This window comes from Cyprinus carpio, chromosome A2 (assembly GCF_018340385.1).
Source record: "Cyprinus carpio isolate SPL01 chromosome A2, ASM1834038v1, whole genome shotgun sequence".
Classification (NCBI taxonomy): domain Eukaryota; kingdom Metazoa; phylum Chordata; class Actinopteri; order Cypriniformes; family Cyprinidae; genus Cyprinus; species Cyprinus carpio.
In genome coordinates, this window is record NC_056573.1 from 21,656,964 (window position 1) to 21,675,985 (window position 19,022).

The 19,022-nt window shown below is 39.2% G+C and overlaps 1 protein-coding gene across 4 annotated transcripts; it reads left to right on the forward strand.

Moving 5' to 3' along the window:
- Positions 1-619: 619 nt before the first annotated feature.
- LOC109047171 (enhancer of polycomb homolog 1-like) lies at positions 620-18,126 on the forward strand. Of its 4 annotated transcripts, XM_042778444.1 has the most exons (16): positions 622-958; positions 1,797-1,875; positions 5,494-5,653; positions 6,093-6,238; positions 10,346-10,381; positions 11,887-12,093; positions 12,177-12,325; positions 12,610-12,754; positions 12,981-13,139; positions 13,231-13,320; positions 13,424-13,572; positions 14,109-14,473; positions 14,760-14,881; positions 15,795-15,927; positions 16,021-16,363; positions 16,833-18,126. In XM_042778444.1, the coding sequence occupies exons 3-16, from the start codon at positions 5,554-5,556 to the stop codon at positions 16,903-16,905; spliced, it is 2,217 nt and encodes a 738-aa protein (XP_042634378.1). In that variant the 5' UTR covers positions 622-958; positions 1,797-1,875; positions 5,494-5,553; the 3' UTR covers positions 16,906-18,126. The 4 variants fall into 4 exon arrangements, with proteins under 4 accessions (XP_042634376.1, XP_042634378.1, XP_042634375.1 ...); XM_042778442.1 differs by lacking the exon at positions 1,797-1,875 and having other exon boundaries at positions 620-958; XM_042778441.1 differs by lacking the exons at positions 622-958; positions 1,797-1,875 and adding an exon at positions 3,175-3,708.
- The last annotated feature ends 896 nt before the right edge of the window (positions 18,127-19,022 follow it).

Below are 19,022 nucleotides of genomic sequence, written 5' to 3' on the forward strand. Positions count from 1 at the left end.
TAACAAAAATCTGTCTGGTGTAAGATGAGTCATCAATGTTTTTGTTTTCCCAATTCGCAAAACTGTGAACTGTGAATGTATATATCTGCTGAAATTCAATTTTGTCTGGATGATAACTACACACTCACAAAAAAATGTAGGCTACAAGAGCTGTCACTGGTGCTGTACCTTTTCAAAACTAAAGGTACACCTTTATCCCTAATTTACTCCTAAAGGGTGCATGTTAAAGGTACATATTAGCACCTAAAATCAACATATTAGTTCCCAAATAGTACATATTTGTTCCTTTTGAAAAGGTACCGCCTGAGCGACCGCTTTTGTACCTTTTTTCTAAGAGTTTAACTATAAAGGTTTAACAATCACACTAAAGGCTTTTGTTTTTCGGTTGTTTTTGAGCTTGTTTTCCCTGCTACCACAGTAGTATTTATAGTTGTATTCAATACCGAAAACGGTTAAAAATGAACAATAGAACAAGACAATAGAAGGGGTTAAGAGTATTTTGCAGCAATTAGTTCTGCCACAGCATCTCCTCGCGCTGCTGCTATTAGATCATATGCCTGAAGCTTCCCACAGGTGATTGGTGCCACTCACTGACCAATCAGACGGCGTCTCGCTGCCATTGCAAAGTTATTAACCCTGTGGCAGTCTCGGACTGTCCCCGGGGTCTGCTTACAGCCTAATCTGACGCAACTAACTCCTTCATTTCCCTACCGGATCTTTTAACGGGGTTGCGTTGTCTTCATTCAACCGAGGAGATTCTCTAATCGCTGTGTCGAACGGAAGGCAAAAGACGAGAGCGAGCGAGAGCGCGGGCGCGCGCGCGAGAGACAGTATGTCTGACGACTGTGCCGTTTGTTTGCCAAACACCACCTTGATGCGTTACACAGTTACGCCGTCTAAACCACTGAAATGTGGCAAATCCAGGACAGACCCGTGGAGATCAATGGATCTAGAGCTGGTAAGTCCCGACTATCTGTCTGCCTCCCGTTTAAAGTGGATTGATCGACAAATGTTTTCATAACATAAAGGTTTGCTGAATGAGCGAGTCCAACTGTGAACTTGGCAGGCGAGCGTCAGCATATTCCCAACATCATTGTGCCACATCAGCCAAGAAAATAAACTCGAAATATCTCCCTAAAGAAGCTCCGCCTCGATAACGGCGCACTTTGATAAAATGTCGGGATTTTATGTTCGCTCGCGAGCTGTTTGGGTGTTGAAACAAAGCCGAAGGTGCACTTTTCGCGCAGGTTAAATATCTGCAGAAGGCTTTGACTGCGGATGACCGCATCATCTCCGCACATTAACTGCGAGTCTACGTGTCATGCTCTTTAAAAGCTTGCCACGACTCGTTTTTTTTTTTTTTTTTTTTTGTCCTCCCAGATATATACATATATATATATTTTTTCCCGTGGTTAGCCAAAATAGGAGCATCTTTATAAGCTCTTCCGCTGCGCGAGCTTCATTTTGCACGAGCGACCGTTGTTCCTTTACTTAGAATCCGGATTGAAGTTACATAATTGTGAACGGTCAAACGGATTTGCGCAAAGCGAGCGAAAAATGCGTTATTGTTCAGTGTTTCGGTGTCAACATGGTGGCGCTATTGCAGATTTGTCTTTTATTAATTCAACGTAGGAAACAACAGGCAGCAGTGGTGTACCTCTTTGTTGGTACAAGAAAGCTGTGTGCATTTGCAATTATGTCATAATTTGGCTGTTGTCCTAGAGATGTGGTAGCACCTTCACCCTTGAGGTCAAGAGTGTGGTCAATGCTTATGTTTATGTCAATGTGTGTGACAGGGACGGACGATGACGGACGGATTGTTACCCCTCTGGAGGGTCAGATGGGGATGGCGGTGTGGGTCTTCTGGGAGCGGAGGTAAACCCTCACTTGCACTAGATCATGTCTTGGGTGCTTTAGACATTGCATATAAGAAAATATACCCATAAACACATGCGATTACATCATATGTTCTTAATGCATGTTTTTTTTTTCTTCTGTTTTTAGTTGCTCACTTAAATCTGGATTTGTTGTTGTGCTTAATGTATTGTGGTCTAAGTGCATTGATGTATGAATATAGATAACTGCTTCAGCAGACAGAAAGGGAATGGTGAATGTTTTTGCAGTGAAACGTGATCTTTTGGGCGTCTCATTGCTGCCATGAGGCACTTGTCTCTTTGCATCTAGTGGGAATAGTGTTTGAGATTGTCCTGTAACATCAGTAAGATAAATCTGGGGTGAAATTTTTGGCTTTGTCATCTTTGACCAGGCTTAATTCAAGCTGCAATGCTTCCCTGATGTTCCTGTGAAAACAGCATGTGTGGAGACATACGTGCCTCACAGGACCATAGTGTTACAAACATAAACATAGATATGCCTAACCTATTGATAGAAATAATTTAACATTTATGCAGCTGTCAAATCATTGTATAAGTAGGACCTCATTAAAGGAATGTTGCTGGTTAAGTAGGTTACTCTGAAGTGACATGATGTAATGAATTAGGTCAGACACTCACCTAGAAAGGTAATCTCACTTCAGTAGGATGACTTGGATAGCTTGGATATCAAATATGATATTACTTAAAAATGTATCTAACTTACAGTAAAACAGCTTTAGATGCTGACATGGCATTAAAAAAAAATATACTACTACTAACTTTTACAACATGTTTTTATTTATTTATAGCTATTTTTCTCTGCCAATTTCCACTGTATTTTCCCTTTTTTTTTTTTTTTTTTTTTTTTTTTTTTTTACTGGGTGATGAATTTACATATTTTTAAAGCAGTCCTTCAAGCATTTTGAAACTTGAAAAGTAGTTATAATATTTAATTTCGAAGTTACTATTCAAATGTTACATTGGTTTGAAACTATATAGGTTTTCAATCTATACATACATATATAATTGAATTTCTTAAAAAAAATGTATATATATATTTATATAAAATATATATACTCTATTTTTTTTTTTTTTAAAGAAATTCTTTTGACAGTTAAAGCAGTTCGTCTGTCATTAGGTCATCTAGTTTTGTCTTGTGCTGTCATGGATTTTTAGTAGAAAGCCAAATAGTAATCTGTTAAGAACGAGCGTCTTTGTGTCATTTTCCCGTTTCGGTTAAATTGTGTATCTTTGTGAAAAAGACGCATGTTTTTTGAAGAGGCGCGCCCTGTAGAAGGTATGGGAGTGGTTTCTCTCCCTCCCCCGTGTCCTCGAGCTCCTCGAGCGCATGCGCTGTAAGCCCGTGTGGGAATGGCTGATCTGGGATCAGGGGGTTGGGCCGCTGAACACGAGCGGACCGTTAAAGTGTGTTTTTAATGTCCGCCATGTTGGCCATGGCGCACTGAGCCTGGAATCAGGGACCGGAGCGCGCTGGAAGCACACACCGAGAGAGAGCGACCCACAGCCGGCCTCGCGCCTCCGCTCGCCCCGCCACCTCCACCGAGCGACCCGTGCGCTGCTGGACACCGAACCGGCATCATCCATGAGAACTTTAATCGGACCAGTAAGGAACATTAGGGGATCGGATAGATTTATGCTGCATCTCGAATTATAAAGAAAAATGAGCAAACTGTCGTTTCGGGCGCGGGCGCTGGACGCTTCCAAGCCTCTACCCGTCTTCCGCTGCGAGGACCTGCCCGACCTGCACGAATATGCGTCTATTAACCGCGCAGTGCCACAGATGCCCACTGGGATGGAGAAAGAGGAGGAATCGGTACGTTTTAATGCTTAGAGTCGTGTATTTTGAAAACAATTTCAGTTTTATTATCAGAGGCGCGTCGCTTGCTTCTCTGCGCCAGTGTATACAAAATGGCCGCCATTTCTCCTGCAGAAAAGCGTCAAATATGTCGCCACCGTCCGAGACGGCCGAGGTTTAGTATTTCGGGCCCAAACGTTAGAGGATTTTCTCTACAAATATAACCTCGGAGGTAATTAATACGCAGTATTTTTGTCTGTAGACGGTTTACGGAGTACAAAGGAGTCACGTGACCACGGGCAACGCCACCATTTTGTTGATTATCTGAGGGCTCCGTGGAGGTTCAGTACCGCGCACTGACCTGAGGGGGCGCCCTCTCTGCGCCCTAACACACACAGCGACCACCAATTAACACCCAGCAAAACAATCTGTGCAGTATTCTCTCATATTTAAATCGGTCCGAAATCTCAGTGTTGTATTTTCTAAAGAGCCTTAAGGTTGAGTGAGAATAGTTGTCATGGCAGCTGAAGCATTAGTATATTTATTTATAATCGGATGTGTTTCTAATGAAGGTACTCAATGAGAAGCATTTACATTTATTTGCATTGTGAGTGGCATTAGCGTATGCATCTCTGAACTGACAGAGGAAGCCTATCTGGCCCTACCGGTCTGTTTAGGTGTATGCAGTGATCCGTTTGACCGGTGCAGGGGCGCACGAGGCCTTGTTTTGTTTTCTCAACACAGGAAACTGGAGCTCTTCTGTACATCCACATCATGCAAGCAAACATTATGCACATCTCTCATGAAATACAGTCTTCTGTTTTGTTTAGCGGCTACCAATGAGATCCATTAAAATGAAATTATTTCCCCCGTGAAATTTTTCTGTGTGTTACTGTATTTCTCAGTTGTGATTTCAATGCCTAAATCAGTAAAACTAAATTGTGCTTGTTTCACACATCTGTAATTTTAAAGCATTTCTATAATGAGTCTGAATGAGAATGTTTCACATTTTCTGCGCAGCTCTAATAATGTGTGCAGATGTGCGTGGGGTAAATGCAGTAAACGTGTCTGTCTAAAAGCGATGGTGTGAAAATACTTGGTAACCTCAGCACACTGGGGCAGATGTCAAGAGTAATGCTCTCAGTGGTGTTTGTGTGTGAGACGGCGGAGTGAAGATGCTGCTGTCCCACTCAAAAGGGTTTTATGATATGCTAATAAGGGTGTTTGGGGGTCAGCGTGACCAGGGGCTGTCAAATGATGCCCTGGTGTCTTCTGTACTTCAGGGACCAACATTAGTGCTTGATCTATGTGGTTTTTAATGATGGATGATATTAGGTCTGCGATGAGGCTTTCATTACAGTGCACATCATTTTTATCAGAATAAAAAACCCCACTGATTGTTTTCTTGGAAAATGATGTGCTTATGTATATAGATTACAAGAATACCCAATTTTTACATACAGTAAAATAGAGGTCAGTGTCTGCCGTCTGGGATTGTGTTTTGAGCACGTGTGAGTGTTTGTGCTGGCGTGCCAGTGTTTTGGTTAGGCTCGCATCTGACAGATCCGGTTCTGCTGTGTCAGGGGTTTGCTTGGTGGCAATAGTCAAGTAGTACAATCTGTTGTATCGGTTCTGATGTTTTTAGAAGTGGTAGCTTATTTATTGTGCTGACAATGTACTGTGATGTTTGACAGTTTGCATATTAAAGCGTCTTCCCCATTTATACTATTACTACTTCTCACATCCAGCCAAACCCTACACAAACTTGCACTTGCAATTGAACTAAATCTTGTGTGTGTGTAGGAACACCATCTCCAGCGGGCCATCTCTGCTCAGCAGGTGTACGGGGAGAAGAGGGACAACATGGTGATTCCCGTCCCAGAGGCTGAGAGCAACATCGCCTACTATGAGTCCCTCTATCCGGGGGACTTCAGGATGCCCAAACAGCTCATTCACATACAGCGTGAGTCATTCTGCCTTTATCCAGACCATATATCTCATTAAGATTGAGGGCTTGAGGATTGAGTGTCCTTCATGGCTTTTACAATTGACTTTACTAAGCTGTGATGGGTATACAGATACATTTGAATGGCTGTTGATGGAGAAAGATGCTGTGTACAAGTCTAACCAGCAAAACCATGATCTGTGTTGATGGTTCAGACAAACAAATAGCCCCAAACTCATGTAATTGGTGTCAGTGTTGCAATGTTTGTCTGCTTAAACAAATTGCATTTCATTTTGGTGTTGCAATAGTCACAGAAATTGTGTGTTGCACCTATAATGACTACATGGTTTGTAGCCTGCAGTGAAACTTGGTTTATTGTGGTTTTGGTTCACAGTAAAACAGTTCTAACTCTGTTTTTCTTTTTTTGTGCCCTCCACACTGGTCCTGCTACGTACAGCATTCAGTCTTGACACAGAACAGCCGGATTATGACCTGGACTCTGAGGACGAGACATTTGTAAATAAACTGAAGAAGAAGATGGATTTGGGAGCCCTGCAGTTTGAAGAGATGATCGACCGGCTGGAGAAAGGCAGCGGACAGCAGGTACCAGAGGCGGGCAGAATTGGGAATAGTCAGAAGATTTGGATTTTAATCGTGGTTGAGCTTGTTTTTTTTAATGGTTGTTATGGTTGCTGATCTGTACTCTTAAGGTGGATTTTAGAGATGTACCGATTGCAATTTGCTTGGCCATTTCCGATTTTTATTTTTTTATTTTTTGCAAGTGTGACCTGTATATGACACACACATACAAACAAAAATCAGCTTTTTTTTTTTTATGCAAAAATTTTTAAATGAACTTTCACATCAAATTTCAATTAATTTAGTTAGAATAAGACACTGTGCAGTTGCTACTATTCAAATGAAGTCAGTATCAACAAACTATCTTTCCACTGCAGAGGAAACAGAAGCTGCATCTGATTGCACCGCAAAATTGTAAATTCATAAGTAGTTATAAGATTAATGTTTTAACAAAAAATTTGAACATACAATTAAGAAACGTTGGTAAAAATGCAATGACACTTTTAAATATTAAACCAAACCACCAGTAGGTGGTGACACTTGGCTGTTTTAATGAGTAAGTCATTTAGTCCTTCATTCAGCCGATTCATTAAAATCTTTATGAATGGGTCACTGAATCATTGGCTCACTCGATTTGTTCTAAAACTTGGATTCATTCAGTGACAAAACACAGCTGTGTTGCTTGGGGACACAACAGTTCTGCTCTGGCTTTAATTGGAATGGTTTTCGTAAGTGAAATTGAGCAAAAACAGTCAATAACCCCTTTCACACAGTAATACCAGTAAATTGCCGTAAAATTACCAGAACAACTTTACCGGTAAATTCCAAAATGCACTGTTCACACAGTCAACAACATTCCGTCTTTTTTCTGGAAAAGCACCATTCACACATCCATTTCAAAATACTGGTAAATTCTGTGAGATCAATAACCTTTAACCTGTTAGCCAGCACCCCCCATTATGGGACTAACAGCTGAAAGTACCCTACCTAACTTAAAATTGCAACAGTTCCTTACTTCAGTGTGTTACACACACAATTTTTGTGTCTTTGGAAAGAAGACCCTTTGGGCTTTACTTTTCATCATCCAGAGTTGATAATGCTCAAAAAGATTAAAATTTATAGACACTGAAGTGCCTTGAGAAAAATTCTACCACGCTGAATTTTTTTTATTTCATATAAAAATACATGAATTCAGTCCTGGAGCAATCTAGAAAAGTAATGGGTTGAAAGTCAGATGTCTCATGAGTTTCTATTTAAAATCTGAAGAAGATACCATGAAAAATGAGATTCTTGCAACCATTTTTCTGATACTATGTCTAGCACCCCCCCCCCCCATATAAAAAATATTTACCAAATGTATAGAAGGGTTCTACAAACTATTTTAGTTATTAAACATACCAATGCATAGTTTTTTTCAATTATAAAACAATATACAGAATCTAAAACAAAAAATAATAAATTTATAAAAAAAAAAAAAAAAAACAAAAAGAATAAATTCAAAAAAAAAAACAAACTGATAAAAAAGAATGAACTATGTATGCCAATTGCAGTATATCCTGAGATTGCTAGAAATACAGCATTTACACTGATTTCTGCTCGTATAGTCAATTATCATGTGCTGACGTGCTGATGGCCAGTTAAAGAGATGGTAATCATACAAATGCGCCATAAAATCAATAGTCATACTCTATTCATATAGACGGTGTTCACATTGATAGCTGTAATTACACTGTAATAGCATGCTGATTTGCACTCAAACAGATGGTAATTATGCAGATACAGCCACATTTCCCCACAAAACACACACACAAAAAATGTTGAAAAAGAAAGTTTTATTTGTGTAAAAGCTGATCGCTAAGTTACGCCTCCATCAGATGACAGGTGCGTCACGAGCCGTCGAGAGAGCGCCAGAATTCAAATAAACAATCTTCCGCCTATCTTTTTTTTTTTTTTTTTTTTTTAGTGGATCGTCTCATTCTGTTTGTGACACTGTATGCTACAAAACCATGCTGTTTTTTACTACCAAGACACAGTTTTCTGAGCGTGAGTTATTTCATGACGGATACAACCAATACTGTCCTTGAAGAACTGAGACGTAAACAAAGGAATTATCATATAACAACGTTATTGCTTCATTGGACTAAACGTGCTCTGAGATGTTGTTCAGTGGACCCTTACCTTTTAAACTAAACCAGGAGTTAGCAGATACATTCTTTATAAGCTTTCCATTGGAAAAACAGTGCTCTTTCGTCGACGCTTGAGGCTTAGATCTTTATAATGATACATAGTTTGTCGATTAATTTTGTCCCGTTTCATTTAATATATTCGTAAACATTGACACGTGCAAAGAGAGTTCAGTGCGTCCAGGTTCGGGTTAACAGGTTAAACAGCTGCGCTTGTATTTGTAAACATGGAGGGGTATATGTGGTCAGTATTTTTGTTGGTTTCATTTTTGTTTCAAGCTTTCGCATTCATGCAGCTGCTTTTGTCACAGAGACATCGTAATAGATGACTACAAACCAAAATACTGAACTATAGGAGAAAAAAATTTTATCGCTAGCATCCGATATGTCTATAATACGTTTATCATGTAAACAATTACTTTAGTTTAACCACCACAATCCGTCTGCTCTGCATTACAAGTTGGTGCCTCAGTGTCGGCCGACTGACTCAATGTGCTTCCATCACACTCAACGCTAGTCTGGGGTTCCTCTGAATTCAAGCTACTGGTTAGAGCTACAGGATTTGTGGAGTGGCTGGACCACCAAATAGAATGACAAAAGTCATAATAGGCCCAAGAAATTCTTTCACTGCCACTTTGTTTGTGATGGTCGTTTTACTTTCAGAAATTTAAGGCGCAGTGTTATCAGTTTACTGATGACCTCATTTTTTTCCTATGAATGCCTTGCTCTCGGAGACGGTTAGTTATCTTATCATACGTTACTGCATCATTAACAGTTATTCTCAGATGACAAATTTCTTCATCCGCCCGGATAAGAAGCGCTTTAATTTCATTGTTGCTCCAGTTGGATGACATTTCTTTTATTTCCGTAAACAGTGCAGAGTGAATGCTTCATCTGCGTCAGATTATTATTATTATTGTCCCGGAGTAGACGTTTTACGTCACGGTGTTCTGAACTCATACATGCTCATACCGGTAGTTTTCCTTCTGCGTTCACACAGCAGAATTCCAGCAATTTACTGGTAATGTTACAACTTCTCATATCGGTAAATTGCCGGAACAAATTTACCAGTATTTTTTAAAAGATCCTTTTCACACGTGATCTCTTTACGGCAATTTACCAGTAATCTTCCGGAAAGGTCTGTATGTGTGAAAGGGGCTAATATTGTGTCTAAAATGTAAGCCACATAATTTTAACTTGTTTATTGAGCTTCTGTTGTATAAAATCAGCATCACATTGCAGTCATGCTGATATTCAGGAAAACATCTTGGTCGTGTCATGTTTCTTACCAATAAAATATAATGTAAATATCTTTTTTTTTTTTTTTTCGGATGCAGACAGTATATGTATAACTTTCTGTGAGTTACTTGTGCTATTGCGCTCATTTGTTTTTGATTTCTGCTTGAGTCCCTCTCTCACACACATCAGAAAGGCTGCGTGAGCCTCATCTGGCATGACATAATCATCAGTCTCCATTTACACTGAATGCAGTAAAATCATTCTCGTGCTAAATTTTTTGGTGGCCAAGTTTCAGTGCTTCTCTAGATATTTTTGCCTATTTATTTATTTATTTATTTTAATCAGGCTTCTTTTCCAGTCAGGCAAGTAAAATTCTCTCTCTTGGCCCAGACAAGCGTTAATCAAGCTCAGGGGTTCCCCCATGGTTTACTTTGGCCATACAAATATTACAAATTGCTTTGTGTCATCTTCACTCACAGTGAAGATCTTCCATTCCGACGACATATTTACATGCGGATGTGAGCATAGCTGTGATGTCACAACGGTCCGGGCAGATCATTCAGAAAATCTCTGGCTGGTCGATCGGTGCATCTCTAGTGGATTTTATTTGATGTCTGTTCTGTAAAAACAATTATACAGTATAAATGTAGCAGGTAGCTTTATATATATTCAAAACATTTTTACATTTAAATCTTTGTTCATTTGACAGATGCTTTTATCCAAAGCAACTTGCATTGCATTGAAGGTATACGTTTTATCAGTCTATGCATTCCCTTGGAATTGAACCCATGACCTTGGCTTTGCTAGTGCTATGCTTTATAGTTTAGACTACAAGACTGCTTTGAATTGATAACATTCGCAGAAAAGGGTGTAGCAGTAACATGTTTTGCTTGGTACTAAGCATATTAAATCAGCATATGTTTCCTAGCCTGCACTAGTGTGTTTCTGTGAAGTCATGCTTGTTCTGCAGCTGATTTATGGGTAAATTTATAGGTCATGTAGTGCTTAAGATTATTCATAGGCTGATGTATGGACCAGGACAACTGATCAGCGGTTATTGGTCCATTCTGATCTGTTGTCAGCCTCATGAATGTGTAACACACCATCTATCAAATGGTACGAGAGGGGGTGACGTGTGACTCTTGTGGTTTAAACTGACTCATGACTCACAATAAGGACAGAACTTGCACTGTCAGACCATTGCTGTCACCACCACATTTTGCCTTGAACTACCATTCAAAAGGATGGGTTCAATAATATTTCTAGTCTTATGTTTTTAAAGTCCTTTACCATGGCTGCATTTATTTGATCAAAAGTACAGTGATATTATAAATTTATTACTATTTAAAAATAAAAAACTATTTTAATGGATTTTAATTAATTGAACAATATTTTAATGTAATGTGATGGCAAAGCTTAATTTTCAGCGTAATTACTCTACTCTTCAGTTTCATATGATCCTTCAGAAACCATTTCTTCAATTTTTTTTTTTTTTTTTTTTTTTTTTAATCAATGCTGAAAACAGTGCAGCATAATATTTTTTTTATGGAAACTGTGATGCATGCATTTTTTTGTTATTTAAAAAAAAAAAATAACACCATTATGCCATTAAGTCTTTACTGTCATTTTTGATCAATTTAATGTGCCCTTGCTGATTAAAAGTATTAATTTCTTTCCAAACAAATCTTACTGACTCCAAACCTTTGAATGGTAGTGTATTTATTAACCATTGCTTATGAATTCTGCTTATTTGTCACCAGTAACATTATCAAGCTGACTAACATAATTGATTTGACACGCCTTGACATGACTTGAATGTTATATTAGCATCCACACCAACGACCAACAACATTGTTTAATGTATGCAGTGCACACTTTCAATATTGAATGGTTTGTGAATGGCTGTCAGTGGTTTTATTCTTGTAGTTGTGGTGTGAACTGTTTATAACAACTTTATGGTAAAAATTATAGTTATTGTTCTCGGTGTGAGCAGGCTTTTACAATGAGGTAAAAATAATTATTGGTTTGGTGTCGTATGCCATTGTTTTCCAGTGAAAAATATTATTGTCTTTGCCCCCCTTAATTATTTATTTTGAATAATTACAAAAAAGAAAAAAAAAAAAAAAAAAATGGTAAAAATGGCTGTTTATCATAGTTGAGGAGAGGCTAGTAAAATTGTCAGCAGGACAAGTGAAAATGTAACCAGGCCTGTTAGGCTGTTATCTTGATTTCGTTCTCTCTTTCTCGTAGCCGGTGTCTCTGCAGGAGGCCAAACTCTTGTTGAAGGAGGATGATGAGCTGATAAAGGAAGTGTATGAGTACTGGAGCAGGAAGAGGAAAGCATGTCAGAGCGGCTCTCTCATTCCTGTCGTCAAACAGGAGAAGCGTGACGGCTCCAGCACCAGTGACCCCTATGTGGCCTTCAGGCGCAGGACGGAGAAGATGCAGACACGAAAGGTAAGAGGGCACCGCTCAACTACGAATCGGCTCTGCTTATGGAATAACAAGAGAAACAATTTGCACGTTATCTTTATGCACAGAATCGTAAGAACGATGAAGCTTCTTATGAGAAGATGCTGAAGCTGCGTAGAGACCTGAGCCGAGCCGTCACCATCCTAGAGATGATCAAGAGACGAGAGAAGAGCAAACGAGAGCTGCTGCACCTCACACTGGAGATCGTAGAGAAGAGGTACGTGTGAACATCATATATTCTCATATGTGTTCCCAGGTTCCTGTGATTATATACAATCTGGGAGAGAGAGAGAGAGATATAATTTAATTGGCTATTACTTTCTCAAGAATATTACTATAAAAAATAGTAATATTTTTTTTAATATAATATAAAAATAAAAACAGAAACCTGGGGAAATTCATGGAAATTCATTGTTGTGGGAACCCTGCTATTGTAGGTTCTTTGGCACAGGAGTGTGTATTGTTTAAGCTCATTGATGTGTGTTGTGTGTGTGTGTGTAGGAACAGCATGGCTGATTTCGGAGGAGAGGTGATGGCTGAGGTTCTGGCTCAGAGAGCTCTGGAGAAACCAGTCATCCCTCTGATCCCAATCACCAACAGCAACCAGTACAGACACACAGAGCATGACCGGGACTACAAGATCAAGGTACACATGCTCATATCATTGTTTGTCTGGGCCAGTGGGCTCCCCCTTATGCCCAAAACATACTTACAAGTACATACAAGTACACAGGTGCTGTGTTTTATATTAGAATATTGTGTTTTGTTTTGGTATAGTTTAATTAGTATTTCTGTGCATTCCTGTTTTTGTTCACAAGTGCAACAAAAATGAATAAGCCTCATGTTGGTTTGTTTCTTATGTTCGGCTATAGATGGATAAACCAGAGGTTGTGCGGCAGAAACGGAAATATGAGAAGAAGTCCAAGCCATTGCCGTTGGCAGGCTCTGCCCATTCAGGCCCAGCAGTCTTTAACACTAAAGACCTCAATCAGTATGACTTTCCCAGCTCAGACGATGAGCCCTACTCACAGGTACACACACGTTCAGTGTCACAGATATTCATGGGAATCATTTAAAAAAAAAAAATCTTTCTCTTGGCTTAAAACTCTTTTGTTTTCCCAGATGCTCTCTGGCTCTTCAGAGGTTGAGGAGGAGAATGATCCAGATGGTGTGTTTGGGTTCAGGAGGAGAACAGGCTGTCAATATCATGCTGTACGTTGTGAAGCATCCTGATATGCATGAATTAGAGCGAGTTGTAAGGCTTTAGTCTAGGCTTGATGTTATTAGTTAATTATTCTGTATGTTTTTCTCAAAGGCGCGTTCGGGACCCGTGGGCGGTTGGCCCTGGTCAGACCCTGCCGAGGGTGGGGTAGCAGATGTGCGATATCGCTATTCTCTCACCACGCTCACGGTGCCACGGCGGTGCCTGGGTCTGGCACGGCGACGAGTGGGCAGAGGGGGCAGGTGAGTTAAGACACTTACATTTACAAACCTGCATTTAATTTTGTATTTTTCTGCAAATGATTTCATATGTGATTGTTTTATTCAGTTAATTTGCACAGCAAATAATAATGTGATTTCAGTTTATTTGCTGCAAAAAAAAGTCGGCAAATGAAGATAATAAAAATGAATTAAATTGCTTTCAACCATATTTGAACATTTTTATATAAATTGTTATTCTAATTAGACTGTTAATTACATATTTTAAAATTAACGTAGTTGTAAAATACATGTAATTTCATCTTGTGTTTTCATTAAATATTCGATTTTTAAATTCAGACAGTTTGCTGTGCAGATACAAATTAATTTCAGTAAATTTTGTGAATAATTTTACATAATTCCAGTTATCAATTTGTATTACTCTTATTTATAAAGCGATTTAATTGCAAATACTAATGCAGTTATTCAGTTCATGTATGTATGTGTATGTATGAAATATTTAACCCACGTTATTAACTCACTTTGCAACATTAGATTAATTCTCTCACATTTGTTTGTAGGGTTTTATTGGACCGAGCCTACTCTGAATGCGATACTGTGTATCATGGGCTGGACCCGGATTCCCCCACATTCCCATCGTTGTCTCCCAGCCAGCAGCCCAGCACGGATACCTCACACACCAGCACAGATACCTCTGCCCTCTCCTCCACTTCACCAGACCTCACGCAAATCCTGCTCAATATCAAAGCCTGTCGTTGGAGGCATTTCAAGCCTCGGACGGCACCACCAGACGACCCCGACAATCCTGAGCACTGGTCTGCACGGAGACCCCGCCGCGGCTTCCTCATCCGCCCTATCAGCACGCTTCAGACACAGAGATGCCCTGGCTCCTCCACCAAACCACGTGTCCCTCCTCCCACACCCAGTGAGTCCACTGATGCCAAATAGTTACTGATTCTAGCTGACTTTTAATTTATATTTTGTCTAGTTTTTGTCGAGTTGCCATAAAGTTGCTTTTAAAAGGTGGTTGTAAACCGCCTCTGACCCAGAAACCGTTTATAAGACTTTTTACTATTCCAGAGTACCCCTATGAAAATGTTAGCATTTTCAGCTTTTTTTTTTGTTAGTGTAATGTGATGTTTGTGTGTTACCTGAGCAGTTAACATGATCCCTTTTTGTTATGTCCTGATCTTTTCCCTGTGCTCCTGCAGCTGTCACCGCTGAGCAGTACCAGCAACACCAGGAGCAGCTGGCACTGATGCAGAAACAGCAGGTTGAACAGGTTCAGCTACAGCAGCAGGCCGGCAGCACAGCCATCACTAACAACCCCCAGGTGAGCCTTCGGTGACCACAGATCTCCAGTGTCCATTAAACCTGCAATCTTTACTAGTGCCTCGCTTCATGTTGCTGTATGTCAAGAGCAAGAATTTATGTTGATGTGCTTTCTAATTTCAATTGAAAGATTGTTCTCTTTGTTAGTTATACATGGGACAATGTTTTAAGACTTATTTTGGTTGTTAATTATGAGCACACAGTCTATCTTCGTTGTCTGAGGACACATTATTTTACATTACAAATGCAATGGTAGAGACACTTAAGTCCTGTTCCCAAAATACTTTAACAGTTTATGGATTCTTTGCATAGATAGATTTACAATGTTAATAACTGTGGAAATGTGTCACTATACATTGTTTTATTAGCTTAGCATTAAGTTAATGCTGCTTTGTGGGTGTTTCTTATGCAATGGCTGAGGGAGTAATGACAAATTTAACATCTTTTTTTTTTTTTTTTTACCAATGTGATTAGTCTTTCAATTTTTTTCCTCTTTTGGAAAGTCTAAGAAATGCTAAACACTCTTGTGACAAAAAAAGAATGCAAAATTTACATTTGTTGTACTTTATTTATATATGTGTATTTTAGTGTGTTTCCAGATGTTACCTTTAAAGACAAACAGAGGAGAATTATTTAGAAAAAATACCCAAAAATGACACATTATTGATAAATGCAATTTTATAAAAGCAATAATAAGGTCAAGGTGTGTTGGCATCATGTCTATGTGATGGCACACCAATAACAGTACACATAATGTAGCACAACCTCTGTTGATCACACAAAATATACTGGAAAATAACTTGAATAAGCTATTTTCAAGCAAAATTTAATCAATACAACTGAACCGATTTCCTTTTACTGAGCTGCTGTTTTGTACAGTTGTATAATTTCATAATGTGTTTTTTCTATCTCAGAGTTTGGTGTCAAAGACGATAGACGCTGCCAGTGCTCAGTTTGCTGCCTCTGCATTAGTGACTCCTGACCAGCTGATGGCGCTCAAGAGTAAAGAGGAGGGAGTTGGTGTCAATGGTGTTGTCTCAGCCTCAGGTTGGTCTTTTTAAACTTTATGCTTTCACTATTTCTATATTTATGTATACAGTGAATTCTGTTCTCATGAGCTTTCATCGTTTGACTCTGCAGGCGTCTATAAGGGCTTACATCACACAAGCTCTGCAGTGTCATCCATCCTTCCGTCTGCCGGCCCTACCTCCACCTCATCCCCCTCCCCTGCTGCCGCCACCACCACTAACAATGGAACCTCCTCGGCCAATCATCACGTCGGCACGTCTGGCCCCGCCCCTGGTCAAGCGCTGATGGGCGGGGCCGTGAGAGTGAGTGTCCCCTCACCAGCAGGCACCTTGAGTGTGCGGCAGCTGCAGCGTCAGCTCACTGTTCCCGCCTCTGCCCTAAAACTCGCTGCCAACGCCAACAGACCCATCCCAAAAGTCACCACAGGGTCAACTACCCTCGACATGGGGCCCAGGTGAGTACCTGTGTGGCGTCAAATGAATATTCCTGGTTAAACCGAAATTAAAAGTACCATGTGTCATTAACAAGAGAGAAGTATTAAAGGGGTAGTTAAAATTGTCATTTACTCAACCTCCTCTTGTTACAGACCTGTGTGAGTTTATTTCTTCTGCTGAACACAGAAGATATTTTGAAGAAAGCTGTTTATTAAATAGTTAATGGTAGCCATTGCAGTGTTTCCACAGACCTGCACTAGTCTGTCACACAAGTTTTCATAACGGATATATGTTGGTTTTGAGCTATAGTATGATCCTATTCCTGATTGCATTGCATTAGAAGAATAAAAATCTTTCCAAACACTGTTTCATGTTCACTCTTTAAACTCTTGTACTTCTGTTTTTGTTCTTCAGTGATTTGCCAGACTGAAGTAAGCGTTTGAATTCGAGGTCTCCTAATAAGCTCATTTATTCGAATTTGTCTTGCAGGGAAAATCACGATCAAGAGAAGCCTCCGTTGAACAGTCTGACAGACAACACTGTTGCCATGGAGGTCACGTAGCCCCGCCCCCTCAAGCGTTCACACACCACCTCTCAATCGGGGCGTCTCCTTTAGGTGCTATGCATCGTAGCGGCGCTGTTTCCGTGGCAGCCGTTGGGACTTAATTGCAATGCTCATCTTTTTTTGTTTTTGTCTTTTTCCAAAATTTTGTTACTGGTAAGATATCAACATCTGTAAATTATGAAATATGGAAAATATTCTATGTACATACATATTTGTAATACACCCCCTTGTATATAACATTACTTGAATACAGAAATTGTTCATTTGTGATGTTTTGCACTTGGGAAAAAAAATCAGAAAAAAAACCTGCGATTTTGTAGTGTGTGTGTGTGTGTCGGAGATTGTGAATGTTCAAGTGTTTGTGAGACTGTATCTGAATGTATGTGTCACATGCATGGTGCAAAACCTGCTGTTTTATCTATTTATTGTGAGGTGTTTACAGTTTTTTGTTTTCCCCCTTTAAATTCTAAAAAACAAAAAAATTTGAATACACTGTAACCTCCTGGGTTTCTGTGCAGTGTGTATGAGCGTGTGTGTATGTAGCTAAAGCAGTTGTATGTGAACATCTCTTGTTAGGAAAAAGCAGCAGGGGTTCGTCTCTCTCTCTCTGGTGGCTGCTCCCACTCCACTCAAGCACTATTTCTTTTTTTTCTTTTTTTTTTAAATGAATGCTGCTTTTGTATGATTTGAGTCTTTTTTTTTTTTTTTTTTTTTTTTTTTTTTTTTTTTTAAATCTGAGAGACCCTTTTTCATTTGGGGTTTGTGAAACTTAAGTGGGATTATTTTTAATTACCTCTGTTTTTGATGACTGATTGTACGTCCCCGAGTCTGTTATGTGTGTGTAACAGTAGTTCATGAGGGAGAGGACTACAGTGACATCTCAGTATGTTTCTTTATCATCATCATCGTCATTCCACTTTATATGAAAACAAGGAAAATGAACAAAAAAGGGACGTTTTGTTTCCTGTAAGACTTCATGGTGGCACCCGTGCTGTGGGGCCAGCATGAGCTCTCTTCTGTGAAGAGGATGGTACCTCACAAGGCTACTCGTAGTTGTTTGTATGTACCACAATCTGAATGCCCGTTCCGATGGCATCATCTATCTTTGAGGTGTTTTTTTTAGTCCCACCTGGAAGGATGAATAAAAAAAAAAAAAAAAAAAAACTTATATGACAAAAAATGTTTAATAAACCCAGGGCATTAAGTGTTTGAACAGCACAACTCTTTCTGTGTCATTTGTCTGGGTTGTGTGGAAATTTCTGCCTAAAGAAATTTGCCTGTTAGAGCAAGTATTTGTAGTGATGAGATGATTTCAGTCATATCAGTAATTTAGGAAAAGCTGTTTTATTGTTTTCCAGACATGCCTTCCTATCATGGGAAATGCTGTTGTTATAGTGAAAGCAGGATTGTTGAAGTTTCTTTCCACACGTTTGCATTATTTGTCTCTGACTGCTGCTGAAATTCTGCAGATCTTTGAAAATCTAAGCCATTCTTGCCACGCTCAAGTAAAGGATTTGGAAGTTGACTGGTGCTCTTTTATATGTTAATGATATTAAAGGGATAGTTCACCCAAAAATGAAAGTCATTTACTCACCCAAACCTGTAAGAGTTTCTCTCTTATGTTGAACATAAAACTTACATATTTTGAAGAATGCTGGTAATCAAACAGTTGATGGTCCCCATTGACTTCCATAGTATTTATTTTCGTACTTTAGGAGTCAATGGGGACCAACAACTGTTTGGTTCTTCAAAATATCATGTTGAACACAAAAGAAACTCATACAGTTTTGGAACGACATGAGGGTGAGTAAATGATGTCAAAATGTTCATTTTTGGGTAAACTACTCCTTTAATTAGGAGGCATTAACAAGGTGGAGATCTGAAATGTTATTTATGAAATCTTGCTTGATAAATGAGGCCCTATAGGTACCAGTCCCACAATAAACCATGTCGGCACAATTTTTAAGCAAGAGGATGTTTTTTTTAATTTTTTTTTATCAACATTAAAGAACAAAATCCCACAAATCTATAATATAATGAAGTTTAAAGGAAAGGCATGGCTAGTAAAACTTGAAACAGTTATGTATAAATGTAATACTTCAACAGATTTTTAC